Here is a 17160-nt window from a genome sequence, read left to right as displayed (position 1 = left end):
CTATTGTTGACATATTTTTATTTACACATATATTAAAAACTTCAGAATACATTGTTAACTTTTTTGTTTAAAGAGTTATCTTTTAAAGAGATTTAAATAATAAGGGAAGTCTCTTCTATTTACCTATGTATCTACCATTTCAGTGCTCTTAATTCTTTTGTGTAGGCCGAGTTTCTATCTGATGTTATTTTCTTTCTGCCTGTATGCTGTAATTTAACATATAATCTTCCGTTGTAGTTCAAGTGTGTAGGTCTACTGGAAATGAATTATTTCAGGTTTGATATGTCTGAAAAGCTTTTATTTCACTTCCTTTTCTTTTGAAAGATATTTTCACTGAGTATAGAATTCTAGGTCAGTGATTTTTTTTTTTCTTTTAATACTTGATGAACGGTGGTTCATCACTGTCTTTTACATTGTTTCTGACAAGAATTCTGCTGTCATTCTTACATACATAAAGTGTATTTTTTTTTCTTCTGGATGCTTTAAAGATTTTCTCTTTATCATTGGTTTTAAGAAATTTTATAATATATATGCCTTGATATATATTTCTTTATGTTTCTTTGGCTTTGAGTTTGTTGTAGTTTTTATGAAATTATGAAAATCTTTAGCTCTTTCTACGCTTCCAGTTACATCTATATTAAGCCACTTGAAGCTGTCCCACAGCTCACTGATGCTTTGTTCATTTTTCAGTCTTCTTTCCACTGTGTTTCATTTTTTTTTTTTTAATGGTTTCTATTGCTATGTCTTCAAGTTTACTTATCTTTTCTTCTGCAGTTTGCAATCTGTTGTTTCTGTCCTGTGTATGTTTTATCTTTACAAGTTTGTTTTGGATCTTTTTTATATCTTCCATGTGTCTCCTTAACATGTGCATACTTTCCTCTACCTTCTTGAGTATACGAAGTGTATTTATAATTGACGTGCTTATTCTACTTACATGTAATGCAAATTTTGATAGTTAGGTGTAAGTATCTTGCTCTTTGTTTTTTATTTGCTCCATCCCCATCCTCTTCTTTTTTATTTTGATTGCTCAGGTACTTTTAAATTTTTTTTTTAAAACCATCTCTATTTGTTTTTTAACACCTCTATTGAGAAATAACTCACAGACCATACAAACTGCCCATTTAAAGGGTACACTTCAGTGGAATTTAGTATATTACTTTATTAAAATTGTGGTAAAATATGTATAACATAAAATTTTGCCATTTTAACCTTTTTAAAGTGCACAATTCAGTGGTGTTAATTACATCCACAATGTTGTGTAACCATCATTACTACCTGTTTCCAAAACCTTTTATCACCCCTAACAAAAACTCTGTAACCACTAAGTAATAATAACTCCCCATTCTCCTTACTCTCAGTCCCTGGTAACTCTAATCTACTTTCTGTCTCTGTGAATTTGCCTATTCTAGATATGTCATATAAGTGGGATCATACAAAATTTGCCCTTTTGTGTCTGGCTTATTTCACTAAGCATAATACTTTATTGCTTAAAAAAAAAAATGCTAACAATCACCTGAGCCTTCAGTGAATCTTAATCTTTTTTTTGCTGGGTGGAGGGTCTCACCTTGATGTTAATGGCTACTGACTGATCGATCAGGCTGGTGGTTGCTGAAGGTTGTGGTGGCTGTGGCAATTTCTTAAAATAAGACAACAGTAAAGTTTACCACATTGATTGACTCTTTCACAAAAGATTTCTCTGTAGTATGTGTTGCTGTTTGATAGCAATTTACCGACAATAGGACTTCTTTCAGAATTGAAGTCAGTCCTCTCAAATCCTGCTACAGCTGAGTTGATGTAATTTTCTAAATTTTTGTTGTCATTTCAACAGTGTTCACAGCATCTTCACCAGGAGTAGTTGCCATCTCAATGAGTAGTTGCCATCTCATTTTCCTCATTCATTAAAGTTTTATAAGAAACTGCAGCAGTTCAGTCATGTCTTCAGGCTCCAGTTCTAATTCTAGTTCTCTTCTGTTTCTACCACATGTGCAGTTACTTGCTCCACTGAAGTCTTGAACCCCTCAAAATCATTTGTGAGGGTTGTAGTCAGCTTCTTGCAAACACCTGTTAATGTTTCTATTTTGACTTCCTCCCACGAATCATGAATGTTTTTAATGGCATCTAGAATGACGAATCCTTTGTAGAAGGTCTTCACTTTACTTTGCCCAGATCTATCAGAGGAATCATTATCTATGGCAGCTATACTAAATGTTTTTCTTAAATGATAAGACTTGAAAGTTGAAATCACTCCTTGATTCATGGGCAGCAGAATGGATGTTATATTAGCAGGTGTGAACCCCGAAAGTCTGAGACAGGTCTCAGTCGATTTAGAAAGTTTATTTTGCCAAAGTTGAGAGTGCACACCCGTGACACAGCCCCAGGAAGTCCTGACAACATGTGCCCAAGGTGGTCAGAGCCCAGTTTGGTTTTATGCATTCTAGGGAGACATGAGACATCAGTCAACATATGCAAGATGAACATTGGTTCAGCCTGGAAAGGCGGGACAACTCGAAGCAAAGGCAGGAAGACTCGAAGTGGGGAAGGGGCTTCCAGGTCTTAGATAGGTAAGAGACAAATGGTTGTATTCTTTTGAGTTTCTGATGAACCTCTCCAAAGGAGGCAATCAGGTACGCATTTATCTCAATGAGCAGAAAGGTGACTTTGAATAGAATGGGAGGCAGATTGGCCATAAGCAGTTCCCAGCTTGACTTTTCCCTTTAGCTTAGTGATTTGGGGGCCCCAAGATTTATTTTCCTTTCACACAGGCATGAAACCAACATTTATCTCCTCATACGTCTCCATCAGAGCTCTTGAGTGACTAGGTTCATTGTCGATGAGCAGGAATACTTTGAAAGGAATCTTTTCTTTTTGAGCAGCAGATCTCCACAGATCTTCTGTACACCATCCTGTAAACAGATGTGCTATCTTCCAGGTTTGTTGTTCCATTTCAAGAGCACAGGCAGAGTAGATTTAGCATAATTCTTAAGGGCCCTAGATTTTCAGAATGGTAAATTACCATTGGCTTCAGCTTAGTCATCAGCTGCATTGGTCCCTAATAAAAGTCAGCTTATCCTTTGAAGCTTTGAAGCCAGGTATTGGCTTCTCTCTATGAAAGTCCTAGATGGCATCTTCTTCCAAAAGAACGGTGTTTTGTTTACATTGAAAACAATCTGTTGTTTAGTATAGCCACCTCTATCAATCTGAGCTAGGTCTCCTGGATAACTTACTATGGCTTCTCTGTCAGCACTTGCTGTTTCACCTTGTACTTTCATGTTATAGAGGTGGCTTCTTTCCTTAAACCTCATGAACCAACTTCTGCTAGCTTTAAACTTTTCTTCTCCACCTTCCTTGCCTCTCTCAGTCTTCATAGACTTGAAGAGTTAGGGCCTTGCTCTGGATTAGGCTTTGGCCTAAGGAAATGTTATGGCTGGTTTAATCTTCTATCCAGACCCCTGAAACATTCTCCATGTCAGCAGTAAGGCTGTTTTGCTTTCTTTTTTTTTGTTTTGTTTGTTTTTTGTTTGTTTTTTTTTTTGAGACGGAGTCTCGATCTGTCACCCAGGCTGGAGTGCAGTGGCCGGATCTCAGCTCACTGCAAGCTCCGCCTCCCGGGTTTACGCCATTCTCCTGCCTCAGCCTCCCGAGTAGCTGGGACTACAGGCGCCCGCCACCTCGCCCGGCTAGTTTTTTGTATTTTTTTTTAGTAGAGACGGGGTTTCACCGTGTTAGCCAGGATGGTCTCGATCTCCTGACCTCGTGATCCGCCCGTCTCGGCCTCCCAAAGTGCTGGGATTACAGGCTTGAGCCACCGTGCCCGGCCTGTTTTGCTTTCTTATGTGTGTGTTCACTAGAGTAGCACTCCTAATTTCCTTCAAGAACTGTTCCTTTGCATTCACAACTTGGTTAACTGTTTGTCACAGGACACCTAACTTTAGACCCATCTCAGCTTTCAACATGCCTTACTCACTAAGCTTAATTATTTTTATCTTTTGATTTAAAGCAAGGGATGTGTGACTTTTCCTTTCACTTGAATTCATAGATGCCATTGTAAGGTTATTAATTGGCCAAATTTCAATATTGTGTCTCGGCAAATAGGGAGGCCTGAGACGGAGAGAGAGAAGAGAATAGCTGGTCAGTGGACCAGTTAGAACACACAGCATTTATCAGTTAGCTCCGTCGTCTTATATAGGCACAGTTTATGGCACCCTAAAACAATCACAATAGTAACATCAAAAGGTCACAGATCGTCATAACAGATAGAATGAAAATAATGAAAAGTTTGAAATCTTATAAGAAGTACCAAAACGCAGACATGAAGTGACCACATGCTGTTAGAAAAATGGTGCTGCCGCATGTCCTCACTCATAAGTGGGAGCTGAACAGTGAGAACACGTGGACACACGGAGGGCAACATCACACACCGGGGCCTGTCGGGGAGTCGGGGGCTAGGGGAGGGAGAGAGCATTAGGAGAAATATCTAATGTAGATGACGGGTTGATGGGTGCAGCAAACCACCATGGCACATATATACCTATATAAGAAACCTGCATGTTCTGCACATGTATCCCAGAACTTAAAGTATAATAATAATAATAATAATAAAAAGAAACAAGAAGTACAGGCCAAGCAGAAAAAAACACCAGAAAATGGTGCTGATAGTCTCATCATGGGGTTTCCACAGACTTTGATTTGAAAAAAAACAAAAACAAAAAAACACCAGTATCCATGAAGTGCGATAACGTGAAGTACCAATAAAAGGAGATAGGCCTGGCAATCTTTCTGTTGTTCTTTATGTTTCTGCAGTTCTGTGTTCCATGTAGATTTTTGTTGCTTCAAACTGAAATTCTTTTATTGTTTGTTACAATGTTGTCCTGATGAGCGATTCTCTTAAGCTTTGTCTGAAAATCTGTTGCATCATTTTTGAGATATACTTTTATAGTTTTTAGTTTTTTCACAATGTCAACTTAAAAAAAATTTTGTTAGTGCTTCAGAAAATGCCATTCCGATTTTCTTCGGCTTTCATATGTTCTTGGGAAGATGCTCATCTCCTTAGTCTTACTTTGAAAAATAATGGATTCTTACCACACCTTTGGCTGTTGTTGGTTTATGTGTATGGTTGTTGTTTTTTTTTTGTTTCTTGTTTTTTTGTTTTCAGACAGAGTCTCGCTCTGTCGCCCAGGCTGGAGTGCAGTGGCCGGATCTCAGCTCACTGCAAGGTCCGCCTCCAGGGTCTCCTGCCTCAGCCTCCGGAGTAGCTGGGAGTACAGGCACCCGCCACCTCGCCCGGCTAGTTCTTTGTATTTTTTAGTAGAGACGGGGTTTCACCATGTTGGCCAGGATGGTCTCGATCTCCTGACCTCGTGATCCGCCTGTCTCGGCCTCCCAAAGTGCTGGGATTACAGGCTTGAGCCACCGTGCCCGGCCAGTTTTGTTTTTTTAAGACAGAGTCTCTCTCTGTCACCCAGGCTGGAGTGCAGGGGCATGATCATGGCTTACTGCTGCCTCCACCTCCCGGGCTCAAGTGATCCTCCTGCCTTGCCTCAGCCTCCCAAGTAGGACCACAGGCATACGCCATCACACTTAGCTAATTTTTTAAATTTTTCTTAGAGACAGGGGTCTCCCTATGTTGCTCTGGCTGGTCTCAAACTCCCAGGCTCAAGTGATCCTCCCACCTTGGCTTCCCAAAGTGCTGGAAATATAGGCATGAGCCACCACACCTGGCCCCCTTTGGCTGGTTTTAAGAGTGTCTTTTATATTTGGTTTTCAACTTTTATATATGGTTATTAGCTTTCTGTGGCCGCTATCACAAATTATCACAAATCTGGTGGCTTAAAACAACAAAAATTTATTTTCTCCCACTACTGGATTTCAGAAGTTCAAAATTAGTTTAACTGGGCTGAAATTAAGGTGTTAGCAGAGCTACACTCCTTCCAGAGGCTCTAGGAGAGCATCTGTTCCGTGCCTCTTCCAACTTCAGGTAGCTGCCAGTATTTCTTGACTTGTGGCTGTATCATTGTAGTCTCTGGCTCCATGTTCACATTACCTTCTCCTTTGCATGTGTGTCAAGTCTCCATCTACTTTCCTTCTATAGAGACATTTGTGATGTCATTTAGGGCTCATATGTATAATCCAGGATATGCTCTTCATCTCAAGATTCTTGACATAATCACATCTGTAAAGACCCTTTTTCCAGATAATATCACATGTGTCACATTCACAGGGATTAGGACACGGGCATATCTTAGGGCAACATCTAACAATTGTTCTTTGTAGGTGAACTTGTTTTAAACAGGTGGTTTGTCAGTGTTCAGGTGTTGACCTGAGGATGGTGGAGGAATCTCCATTACAACCTGTTGAATCACACAACTATGTTCGGCTTTATTAGTTTCATTCCTCACTGCTTTTTCTCATCTACATTATCTTCCTCTTTCTTGAATTATGTATTGTGAATTAGTCTTCGTAGTATATCCTCACACATTTTCTTCATATGAGTTTGTGGGTGATAATCCCTTCAAGAACAAAAGCGTTAGTTTGGTCTCATATTTGAACAATGTTTTGACTGGTGTAGAAGTCTAGGGTTAAGATCATTTTCTCTCAAAATTCTCTGAATATTGCCGCATTTCAGTGCATGAAGAGTTTAGGCATCTTAAGAAGTTCAACAACTATATAGCTTACACGTTTTTTATTTGGGCCAAGTTTGAGGACTGCAACCCAGAACCATAGATTCAAGTTGCTCTGAATATGTGTTCTAATTAGCAGCCGTTACAAGTAGGTTTTTAAAGGAAAAAAGGAGAGGCAGTATCTAATTTGTTTACCAAGAATTTACATTAAAATAACATAAGCTATGGATTGGCTATACATTGTCCTTTTTATCACAGATTCCAGGAACATGAAGATAATGGTTGAGGGAGCTAGTCAGCAACACAATGCCTTTAAACAGTTGCCCCTCTGGGCATTGTGTGGGGGGTGTGACTGAAGTCCCCATACTCATGTCTTCTGGGCCTGATAAATTTTATATACCTCACATAGCTCAGGCTGCTCTGAGCTGTTTTCTTTTCTCATTTCCCCTTTTGATCAAAATTTTCTCTTCTGAAAGCATTGATGATTAGCATTTTAGATGGAAGTGTATCCCATGTCACTGGGGAGGCTTATTCCCAGATATTCTTGTCCCATGTTGGATGGAAAGAGGTAAAAAAGGTACTGTGGCTTAAAGAACTTAATGAGGTCTCAAGGCTAAATTGATTGGCAACACAGAGGGACAGAGCAACAGGATCTCAGTCAAGCCATCCACTCATGATGGAGCCATGGCATGAACAACTATACAGTTTACTCAAGTCCACCCTCACTTATGACACCAACTGCAAGTTTGGGGATTCCCCAAACCACCCTCAGATTTGATAGTTCATTAGAAGGATTTATAATACTCCATGAACACTGTTATACTCACAGTTATGGTTTATTACAGGCAAATTTTACATAGTAAGACCAGCCAAGGGAAAAAGTGCATAGGGTGGAGTTTGGGAAGATACCAAATGTAGAGCTTCTGTTGTCCTCTTCCCATGGAGTCAGGACACATTAATCTCTTGGCATCAATGTGTGACAAAATGTACAGAGCATTGCCCAATAGGGAAGCTTACCCAAGCCTTAGTGTTCAGAGTTTTTATTGGGGTTTTATTATGTAGGCATTATTGACTGACTGCCCTCTGGCTTGATCTCAATCTCCAGCTCCACTGGCTGTGATCCACAACCTCCTAAATCACATAGTTATTTTTTTCTGGAGTGTCTTTTCCCCCACCCTAAATCACATTGTTACTATCTAGATTACAATCTATTAGAAAAATAAATCAAGGCTGTGCATGGTGGCTCGTACCTATAATCCTAATATGTCGGGAGACCAAAGCCAAAAGATCTCTAAAATCCAGAAGTTCAAGACCAGCCTGGGCAACAAAGTGAGACCTTATCTCTACAAAACCAAAAAAAAAAAAAAAAATTAGGTATGGTGGGGTGCGCCTGTAGTCCTAGCTACTTGGGAGGCTGAAGATGGAGAATTGCTTGAACCCAGGAATTCAGAGCTGCAGAGAGCTATGATCATACCACTGCACTCCAGGCTGGGTTACAGAGGGGTGACCTCCATCTCAAAAAAATAAAATAAATTTTTTTTAAATCCCATAGCATCAAAAAGAGTAAAATATGAATATATTTTAACCAAGGATGTAAAAAAATGTGCACACTGATGAAAGAAATTGAAGAAGACACAAATCAATGGAAAGATATTCTATGTTTGAATCAATATTATTAAAATGTTCATACTGCCCAAAGCAATACACAGATTCAACACAATCCCTATTGAAATTCCAATGGCATTTTTCACAGAATAGAAAAAACAATTCTAAAATGTGGATGAAACCAGAAGACATTATATTAAGTGAAATATACCAGATACAGATGGACAAATACTGTATGATTTCACTTATATATGGGATCTAAGAAAAATGTTGATTTCAGAAAAGCAGAGAGAGAACAGTGGTTGCCAGGGGGTGGGAGACATGGAGAGATGTTGGTCAAAGTGTATAAGCTTACAGTTATAAGATGAATAAGTTCTGGATATTGGACATACAGCATGGCAACTATAGTTAATAATAATGTATTGAATATTTGAAATATGCTATAAGAATAGATCTTAAGCATTCTCACCACACACCCAAACAAGTAACTATATGAGGTGATGGATATTTTACTTAGCTTGATTGTGGTAATCATTTCATGGTGTATACATGTATGAGAATATCACATTGTATACCTTGAATATATACCATTTTTATTTGCCAATTATACTTCAAGGCAGAAAAAAATAAAATTAGAGTAGAAACATAAGCTTGAAGTTCTGAAATGTTACTAAAAGTGTAACATTTGCCTTTTTTCAATATTCTTGCCACATGGTAGGTAGGTCCTTTTAGTCTGAAGATTCAAGTATTTCTTATTTGGGGGATATTTTCTTCAGTCAGTCCTTTGATTATTGATCTTTCTCTTTTGGTTGTATTCTCTCCTGTGACTGCTAATAGGTGCCTGAATCAGTACCAGGCACATAATAAGCACATGTTAAATATCTGTTGATTTTATAAATTGATCCTGGATTTGCTTGATCATTTTTCCATGTATCTTACATCTTCTTTCATGATTTACAACCTAGACATTTTGCTCTGTTTTCAGAGCAATTTTTTTGAATTGCTACTGCAGAAGCTGCTTTTGCTCATTTATGTTCTGCTTTTAAAAAATTATGCCAGTCATTTTATTAAAATGCAGTTTTTGGAATATTGTCTTATGTTATCTGATTTTTTTATGTCCTCTGATGACTTTGTGTGAAATTAGTGCAATTATGTCTTGTATCTGAGGATACTTATTAGACATTTTTTATTACTATTATTCTATCTTGTTTCCCATATTAACTTAGTTCCATTAAGGACTGTTTGCCCCCATTGCTTTTTTTGTCTCCACACTTTAAGCACTATTTCTTCTCAAAAGTTCTTGTCCATATGTATATTCTATTCAACATATATATTTAGCTCTAGATGTAATCAGTTTTGGTCTGTGCCTCCAGGTGGCATCCTGTGCACTCTTCATCAAGTGAAACCCAAAGGCCGGTGCCCCTGTCAGTTGTTCTACCGCAGAGACTTTGTGGAGTATGTGGTTGGAGATTAATCTATGGTTAAGGGAGTGTTTTTTTTTAAAACCAGTATGTTGAAGTATGATATACATAAGTGCGTCAACTGTGAGCATACAACTTGTATTTTCACAAAGCAAACATACCATGTAGAACCAACACCCAGATTAAGAACTACAGCATGAACAGTACCCCAGAAGCTCCCTTTTGCCTTCTTTTAGTCACTACTCCCCTCCAAAGGTGGCCACTGTCTTGATTTCTCCCACATAGATTAATAAAATACAGCAGGGGCCTAGAGTGGTGGCACACACCTATAGTCCCAGCTACTTGGGAGGCTGAGGTGGGAGGATCGTTGGAGCCCAGGAGGTCGAAGCTGCAGTGAGTCGTAATTGTGCCACGGCACTCCAGCTGGGGTGACAGAGCAAGACCCTGTCTCAAAGTAAATAATAAAATATAGCAGGTACTCTGTTTTTGTCAAGTTTCTATTGCTCAAAATGATGTTTATGAGATTCATCTGTGGTAAATTGTGTAAATGTAGTAGTAGATTGTGAATTGTCATTGCTGTATTGTATACCATGTTATGACTCTCCTACAATTTATTTATGCATTGTACAGTTGATGGGCACTTGGGTGGTTTCCAGTTTAAGGTATGAAACGTAGTGCTGTCCAGAACATTTTTGTATATGTCTTTTGGTGAATTTGTGCATAAATCTGTTGGGTACATACCCAGAGTGGAATTGCTGGATTATTAGGGAGTTTTGTTGGTTGGTTGATTGGTTGCCTTTTTGTTTTAAACTCCTTATATCCTGGTGGGAATCGTTCGGTAGATACTGAGAAATTGATGAGGCAAAAGAAAATGGATAGCAGAAGGAATGATGTTCTATGGGTTTTGGCCCTCACAAAAGTAAATACATATCTTCCTACGGAAATCAAACAGGTTTTTATGGCTCAAAGCCCCAGAATTATACTGGGCAGAATAGGCAAATGTGCTTGCAGTCAGCTGGCTTTAAAGGAGCCTTTCTTATTGGAAGTATAGAGAGGAAAATGCTTTTCCACTAGGGGAAGAACCACTTCTGGTGCTCAACATCATGTGCATTGCTGCAGTGGAGAAGAAAAAAGAGGGAAGCCTTTTAACTGGGCTCATACTGCTTGTGATAGGCCTGGCAGAGTCTTGCTTTTGGCAGCTATTGAGTATGAATGGCCGGTCTCTACTTGTAAAGAGAGATCATTGGACTTAAACAGAATTAATGGAAGTAAAATGTTCGCAGGTTGTTCTTGCAAATCATTCATGTAGTCAGTGCCAGGGGTTAAACAAGTCTTGTCTCTTTTCTAGTCTGTCACCTTCAAAACTACCAGCAGAAATCTCGCTCGAGCCATGTGTATGAAGAACCTCAAGCTCACGATCATTATCATCATCGTATCAATTGTAAGTTTTTGTCCTTTTAGTGTACGGCTGTATTTTTCAGTCTCTAAGAAATTAGGTACTAGAATTCTCTCTCGATGATTAACACTCTGAAATGAGCTACATAGGTCTTTTAATAGTGAAACACATGACCAGGCGGTGGCTTTCCTAGGAAGTCACATAGGAAATATCTGTACTTAAACCCCTCCTTCCTATTGAGAATTACTATATATAAAGAGACATATAAAACTGACATCACAGAAATGTAGTTATTTTAAATAAAGACGTTTCTGTTTATATGTAATGGGTTTGTTGTTTCTATTTTTAGATTAATTATGTATTTTTAAAGTTTTAATTTCTAATATGGCAAATGCTGATAATTATAATCCCCCTTAAACAAGAACTCTTTGAAATCCTCAGTAATTTTTGAGTGTGTAAAGAGGTCCTACACCACAACTTTAAAAACTATTGCTAACGGGTGGGGGGGGGGTGCTTTACCCTGTTCATAGTCAGATAAGGTTGCCTTTCCTCCCCATCCTCCAGTCATGTCCAGAAGCCCAAAGTTACCTCCAAGCAGATACCTCTGACCCTGCATCTCCTCGACCACAGTTTAAGGGTCCTCTGCCTTAGACAGTTGGATTTATCTAAAAGAGAAGAGCAGTCATAGATCTGTAGATTTTATACTGGAAGTAATTGTCATGGCCTTAAATGGTTCCTTGCTCAGGCTTCTCTTTCTAACATCACATTTTAGTCTCCTGAGCTTAGCTTCTTATTGTTTGGTCTGGGATTTTAGGTTGATTTGTGCAGCTGAATTTTTGTTAAATTCAGAATATCTTTACTGATGACTTACTACATGCAGAGCACAGCTCTAAATGCAATATCAATCTTTGCCAAAAGGTGTTGTCACCTAACGAGATGTACTTCAGCTTGAAAAATCTTTATATTACAGCTGTGACAAATAGTCAACTTTACATCAAGTTGGTAAACTTTACATTTGTTTCTTGTGTATGTGTGAATATGATGTCAGAAGTTCAACCTGTTCATTAACAAACAGAATCTGCTGTAATCTGCCCCCCAACCCTGACCATATTTACAGTTCCCTACAAGGCAAATGCTTTGCTCACTTTTGGAGCAAAGGGTATGCAATTCATAAATGCATCCTTTTCCAAGCTTGCAAGTAATGAAATCAGTCGCTTAAAGTTCTCAAGAAGTTGCAATTTAAAGCAAAATAAAGCCAGGCATAGTGGCTTATTCCTGTAATCCCAGAACTTTGGGAAGCTGAGGCGGGAGGATTGCTTGAGGCCAGGAGTTTGAAGCCATCCTGGTCAACATAGTGACACCCTATCTCTACAAAAATAAAAAATAAAACTAAAGCAAAATAAAGTGACTAATGCAGTGAACCTAATGTTTAAAATCTGTTTTTTTGTAATATAATAATGTGAACAAGTAGTGACTGTTTTATCATTTAAAATTATAATCTAAAATTAAAAAGCAAACACATCTGTAATAGCACCAGTGTTTTTGCAGTGTTACTTACATCATCTGCTTTTCTTTGTTTTGGTCATCGTAATTATTGTGTCACTATCCACTGAACAGTTCATAGCGGTATTCTTTCCCGTAAGTGATGTAGATGAAAGCCTTCTACTCAGGCTTTTAAAATATATTCTTGTATCAATCACAAATTAAGTTCATGTGTAAAACCTAAAAATATAATTAATGAAAGCATAGTTCAGGAGAATTATGCTGATTTGTGATTTTTTTTATGACTTGTTAATCACACATCAGTGAGAGTTGCTCATTTAGCCTTGATTCTGCTGAGTTACCAGTGAAGAGCAACAACCCCACTGCTTTCTCTCCCACTGAAGGAAACACTAGAATTCAAGTGGGTGTGAGTTATACCAAAAAGGACAATTTTTTTTTTGAGACCGAGTCTCGCTCTGCCGCCCAGGCTGGAGTGCAGTGGCCGGATCTCAGCTCACTGCAAGCTCCACCTTCCGGGTTCACACCATTCTCCTGCCTCAGCCTCCCGAGTAGCTGGGACTACAGGCGTCCGCCACCTCGCCCGGCTAGTTTTTTGTATTTTTTAGTAGAGACGGGGTTTCACTGTGTTAGCCAGGATGGTCTCGATCTCCTGACCTCGTGATCTGCCCGTCTCGGCCTCCCAAAGTGCTGGGATTACAGGCTTGAGCCACTGCGCCTGGCCAGCAAAAAGGACCATTTTAACTACACTTCTGTCTTGGAAAATACTTGATTAGTGTGTTCCATTGCTACATAACTGCTACTCTAATGGAATCAGAAGCATTTCTTAATAAGGTTCTACTTTCCTATATATATTATTTAGAATAACATGATGGATTCAAGAAAATTAAATTGCCCTCCTCCTCCCTCCAGGTGTTCATCTATATCATTGTCTCACCTCTCTGTGGTGGATTTACATGGCCAAGCTGTGTGAATAAATAAGAAAGAAAAAGTTATCATTAACCGTGGATATGAGAGAACAAGGAGTTAAAAGCAATCCATGTGACTCAAGCCTTTCACATACTGACAGATGGTATCTGCCAGTCTCTTCAACCCTCTTCTCACTTTTTAAAATCTTGTTCCATGCCTCCAGGTTTATCTTTGTCTTATCAGCCAGTTTATTCCCGTGAACTTCAGATCGAACCATTCATTGCAGCAGTAGCCTTAAAAAGGCCTTTGTTTATTTCTTTGGTTTGTTTACTAGTGTCATCTATTTAGAGCAACATTTTTGTTTTTAATTGCACCAAGCTGTCGCGACTAGTCTTATGAGCTATCTACTAAAACTGTGGAGGAATTTTGTATGTGCACACAAAAGTATTCAAGAGACAGTATTGCTAACATCTCATCTTAATGTCTTTTGTTATTGAGAAGTTTTAGGTGCTTCAAAACAATATAAATGGATAATAGTTGTGATTTGGGGAATTGTAATGACGTTGGTGCTGCTTGCTTCTAAGAGCTCAGACAAAGTATGAAACATTCTTATTTCAGTTAGAAATGTTCAGATGGGGAGCATTTTGCTAGCCCATTAGAAGCACACAGAATTATCCTTGTTCTCCTAATACTCCCTTTCAGGAATAAAGTTCAGTGTGCTGATCATTCACAATACAGTGGATAGCTTGATATCTTCTGTTTTCCCATTGCAGTTGATTTGAGAAGATGAAGGTTTAAATATTGTTGAAGGTTGCAGTTTTTTAAATGTGTTCCTCCTCCTTCTGTGAATATTTAGGGAAATCATGTCACTAATAGAATATGTAGTAGAGGGAGTGGGGAGGTAGATTCCTCTGACTTGCCAAAGAAAAAGAAGGGAACCACAATGGATGTGCTAGCATTTTAGCTGTGCAAAGGGGAGGTAGTGTGGGAAAAGTGTTTCCATTCTGGGAAAAGGCCAAACCGAATACGGTCAGCAGTCAACTCTAGGGTTTGGGCTTGACTCCTGTTGAATGATAATTTGAGCATTCTTTGTGGTTTAATAAATTCTTAAATCTGCCTAGTTTTGATGAATTCTTTTGTGAAACTTGAAAGAGAATAGACAGTATGACATATAGAATTAATACAAAACAGTTTAACAACCATTTAACTGCAGTGTAAGAAAATTGGACTGTAATCATATCGCTACTGGCATCTTTTATCTAGTATGCATTTCTGGTGTGTATCTGAAAGGAAGACATTTTTCTACCCTAGATCCAATTGCATTTATTTATCAATAAGTGCCATTAAATTGAAATTATATTACATTTTACACTTTCTCAATGAATGAACAAATTAGTCTGTAGAATCTAGCCACCTGTTTAGCCTAGTCATGTGCCTTGAACATATATGTGTCCCATAATCTAGCCCATGGTACCTGTTCTTCCATCCAAACCTTTCAATTCATGCTATCTGATTCATTTATTTGACATATATCTTAGGCCCACTTGAACTCTTTTCTTGTTTATCTAGCATAGCACAAATGTTTCTCCAGTCTTCTTTATCAATGCCTCTTAATTGCATCAGCATTTCCTATTGGAAAATACATCTGTTCCAGAAAACATTTGGCATTCCTGAATAATTTCCAAATGTTTTAATCCAAAGAAAAGGTTTCAAGCTTATTTCCCTTTCTTATACACACCTGAATAAAATTGATGTGCATGTTTTAGGGATCAATAACCTAACTGTTCCTTGGTCTATTTATGTATAAGAATGCTTTTTAAAGCACATGTCTCGTTTTAAATGACGCACAAACTGAAGACGTTAATAAAATTTAAGAGTAATACAATGATTTGCTTGTTTTAGAAGTTCTTTCCGGAACCTAATTTCTTCTGATGACATTTGCCATTGTGTACAGAACAAAAGTATTTTACTTATGCCGAAAATATATTAAAAAGTGTTACCTGGAGACTGAAACCAATGAAAGGTTCTGAAATGATCACACAGCCTTCACAGCGATTGTCGTGAGCCCATGATTTAGATAGATCTGAAAAAGAACCCCAGGGATTGTCATCCAATTTAGCACAATTCTGAAAAGTCTTTCTATCTAAAGTGAAATGACTGGTTCTGAAAGAGACTCAAAGGGAAGGCGTAATGGTGGGAGGGAATAATTCATTATAGCAAACAGGGTTACCTAAACAGAAATAAAAGAAAAACAGGCACAAATCAAATATACAAATAGACAGGTCACAACAAAATAATCAGTCACTTGGGACCTCTGAACGTAAGGTGGCTAAAGTCAGGTATAGAATATGTCTTTGTTACGGGCTGCAGTAACTTAAAAACAGCCTATTTAAGTTCTCCCTTGGCTTTATCCAGATTTCAACTGAAGTATGCATTCTCTAAAACACACTTAGAGAAAAATAAAAGATGGTTATTTATTTGGTTATGAATAAAGGAAGAAGTGACACCAACTATTTCTCTTCAAACCCGTGGCAAAGGCCAGGGGCGGTGGCTCAAGCCTGTAATCCCAGCACTTTGGGAGGCCGAGACGGAGGGATCACGAGGTCAGGAGATCGAGACCATCCTGGCTAACACGGTGAAACCCCGTCTACTAAAAAATACAAAAAACTAGCCAGGCGAGGTGGCGGGCGCCTGTAGTCCCAGCTACTCGGGAGGCTGAGGCAGGAGAATGGCGTGAACCTGGGAGGCGGAGCTTGCAGTGAGCCGAGATCGCGCCACTGTACTCCAGCCTGGGTGACAGAGCGAGACTCCGTCTCAAAAAAAAAAAAAAAAAAAAAAAAGTAGTGTCACAGTCCAAAAGTTTCCTGAATAGTGAATGTAGATGCCTTTAGATAATGGTTTCTTCTTGCTTGACTCTGTTGGTATCTATCTTTTCTGGCCTCAAGATAGACAAAGATAGTGGGTTGCTTCCCAGGGTATCTTGATGGAAATGAATGTAACAACTATAACAGCAGCACCCTAGACCCTACCAAAGTGTTCTACGTTAGAAGCAAGTCTATTTCTTGCAATGCCGTCTTCTCAAGTATAATAAACAGGGTGGAAGTAGTGGTTGTGGTTGCTGCGTATATCAGCGTGAATCCAGTGAAGACAGCAGAGCCAAGACAAGTGTTCGGGAAACAGAGTTTAATACAGAATTCAAGGTTACACAAATGTGTGACAAACTGGGAAGTGAAGGTCTGGAAGGCAGGTACCAGAAGATCAGAAGAACAGTCCTAGCACTTTCACTTGAGGCATTGACATAGGCAGACAGGTCAGAACTTGCTGGAAAACCTAAGAATCTGTATGTCTGCTTGCTGATAGGGTTTTGCTGTGTCCCCACCCAAATCTCACCTTGAATTGTAATCCCTGTAATCCCCACATGTCGAGGGAGGGACCTGGTGGGAGGTGATTGGACCATGGAGGCAGTTTCCTCCATGTCATTCTCATGATAGTGAGGGAGTTCTCATGAGATCTGATGGTTTTATAAGTGTTTGACAGTTCCTCCTTCACACACTCACTCTATCCTGACACCTTGTGAAGAAGGTGGCTGCTTCCCCTTCCACCATGATCGTAAGTCTCCTGAGGCCTCCCCAGCCATGCGAAACTGTGAGTCCAACCTCGTTCCTTTGTTAACTACCCAGTCTCGGGTAGTATCTGTACAGTAGTGTGAGAG

The 17160-nt window shown here is 39.0% G+C and overlaps 1 protein-coding gene across 1 annotated transcript in view; it reads left to right on the top strand.

The window, feature by feature from the left end:
- The window catches only part of VAMP7 (vesicle associated membrane protein 7), a 58415-nt gene extending 43079 nt beyond the window's left edge, over window positions 1–15336 (top strand). The window contains exons 7-8 of the mRNA XM_017873571.1: window positions 10992–11084; window positions 13452–15336. Of these exons, the coding sequence (XP_017729060.1) occupies window positions 10992–11084; window positions 13452–13520 (162 nt within the window). The 3' untranslated portion in view covers window positions 13521–15336. The remainder of the gene's footprint in view (window positions 1–10991; window positions 11085–13451) is intronic.
- The last annotated feature ends 1824 nt before the right edge of the window (window positions 15337–17160 follow it).

Source organism: Rhinopithecus bieti, unplaced genomic scaffold, assembly GCF_001698545.2.
Source record: "Rhinopithecus bieti isolate Rb0 unplaced genomic scaffold, ASM169854v2 scaffold_8431, whole genome shotgun sequence".
NCBI classification, from domain to species: Eukaryota; Metazoa; Chordata; class Mammalia; order Primates; family Cercopithecidae; genus Rhinopithecus; species Rhinopithecus bieti.
Note: the sequence above shows the minus strand (reverse complement) of the source record. Positions and strands in the feature narration are given on the sequence as shown.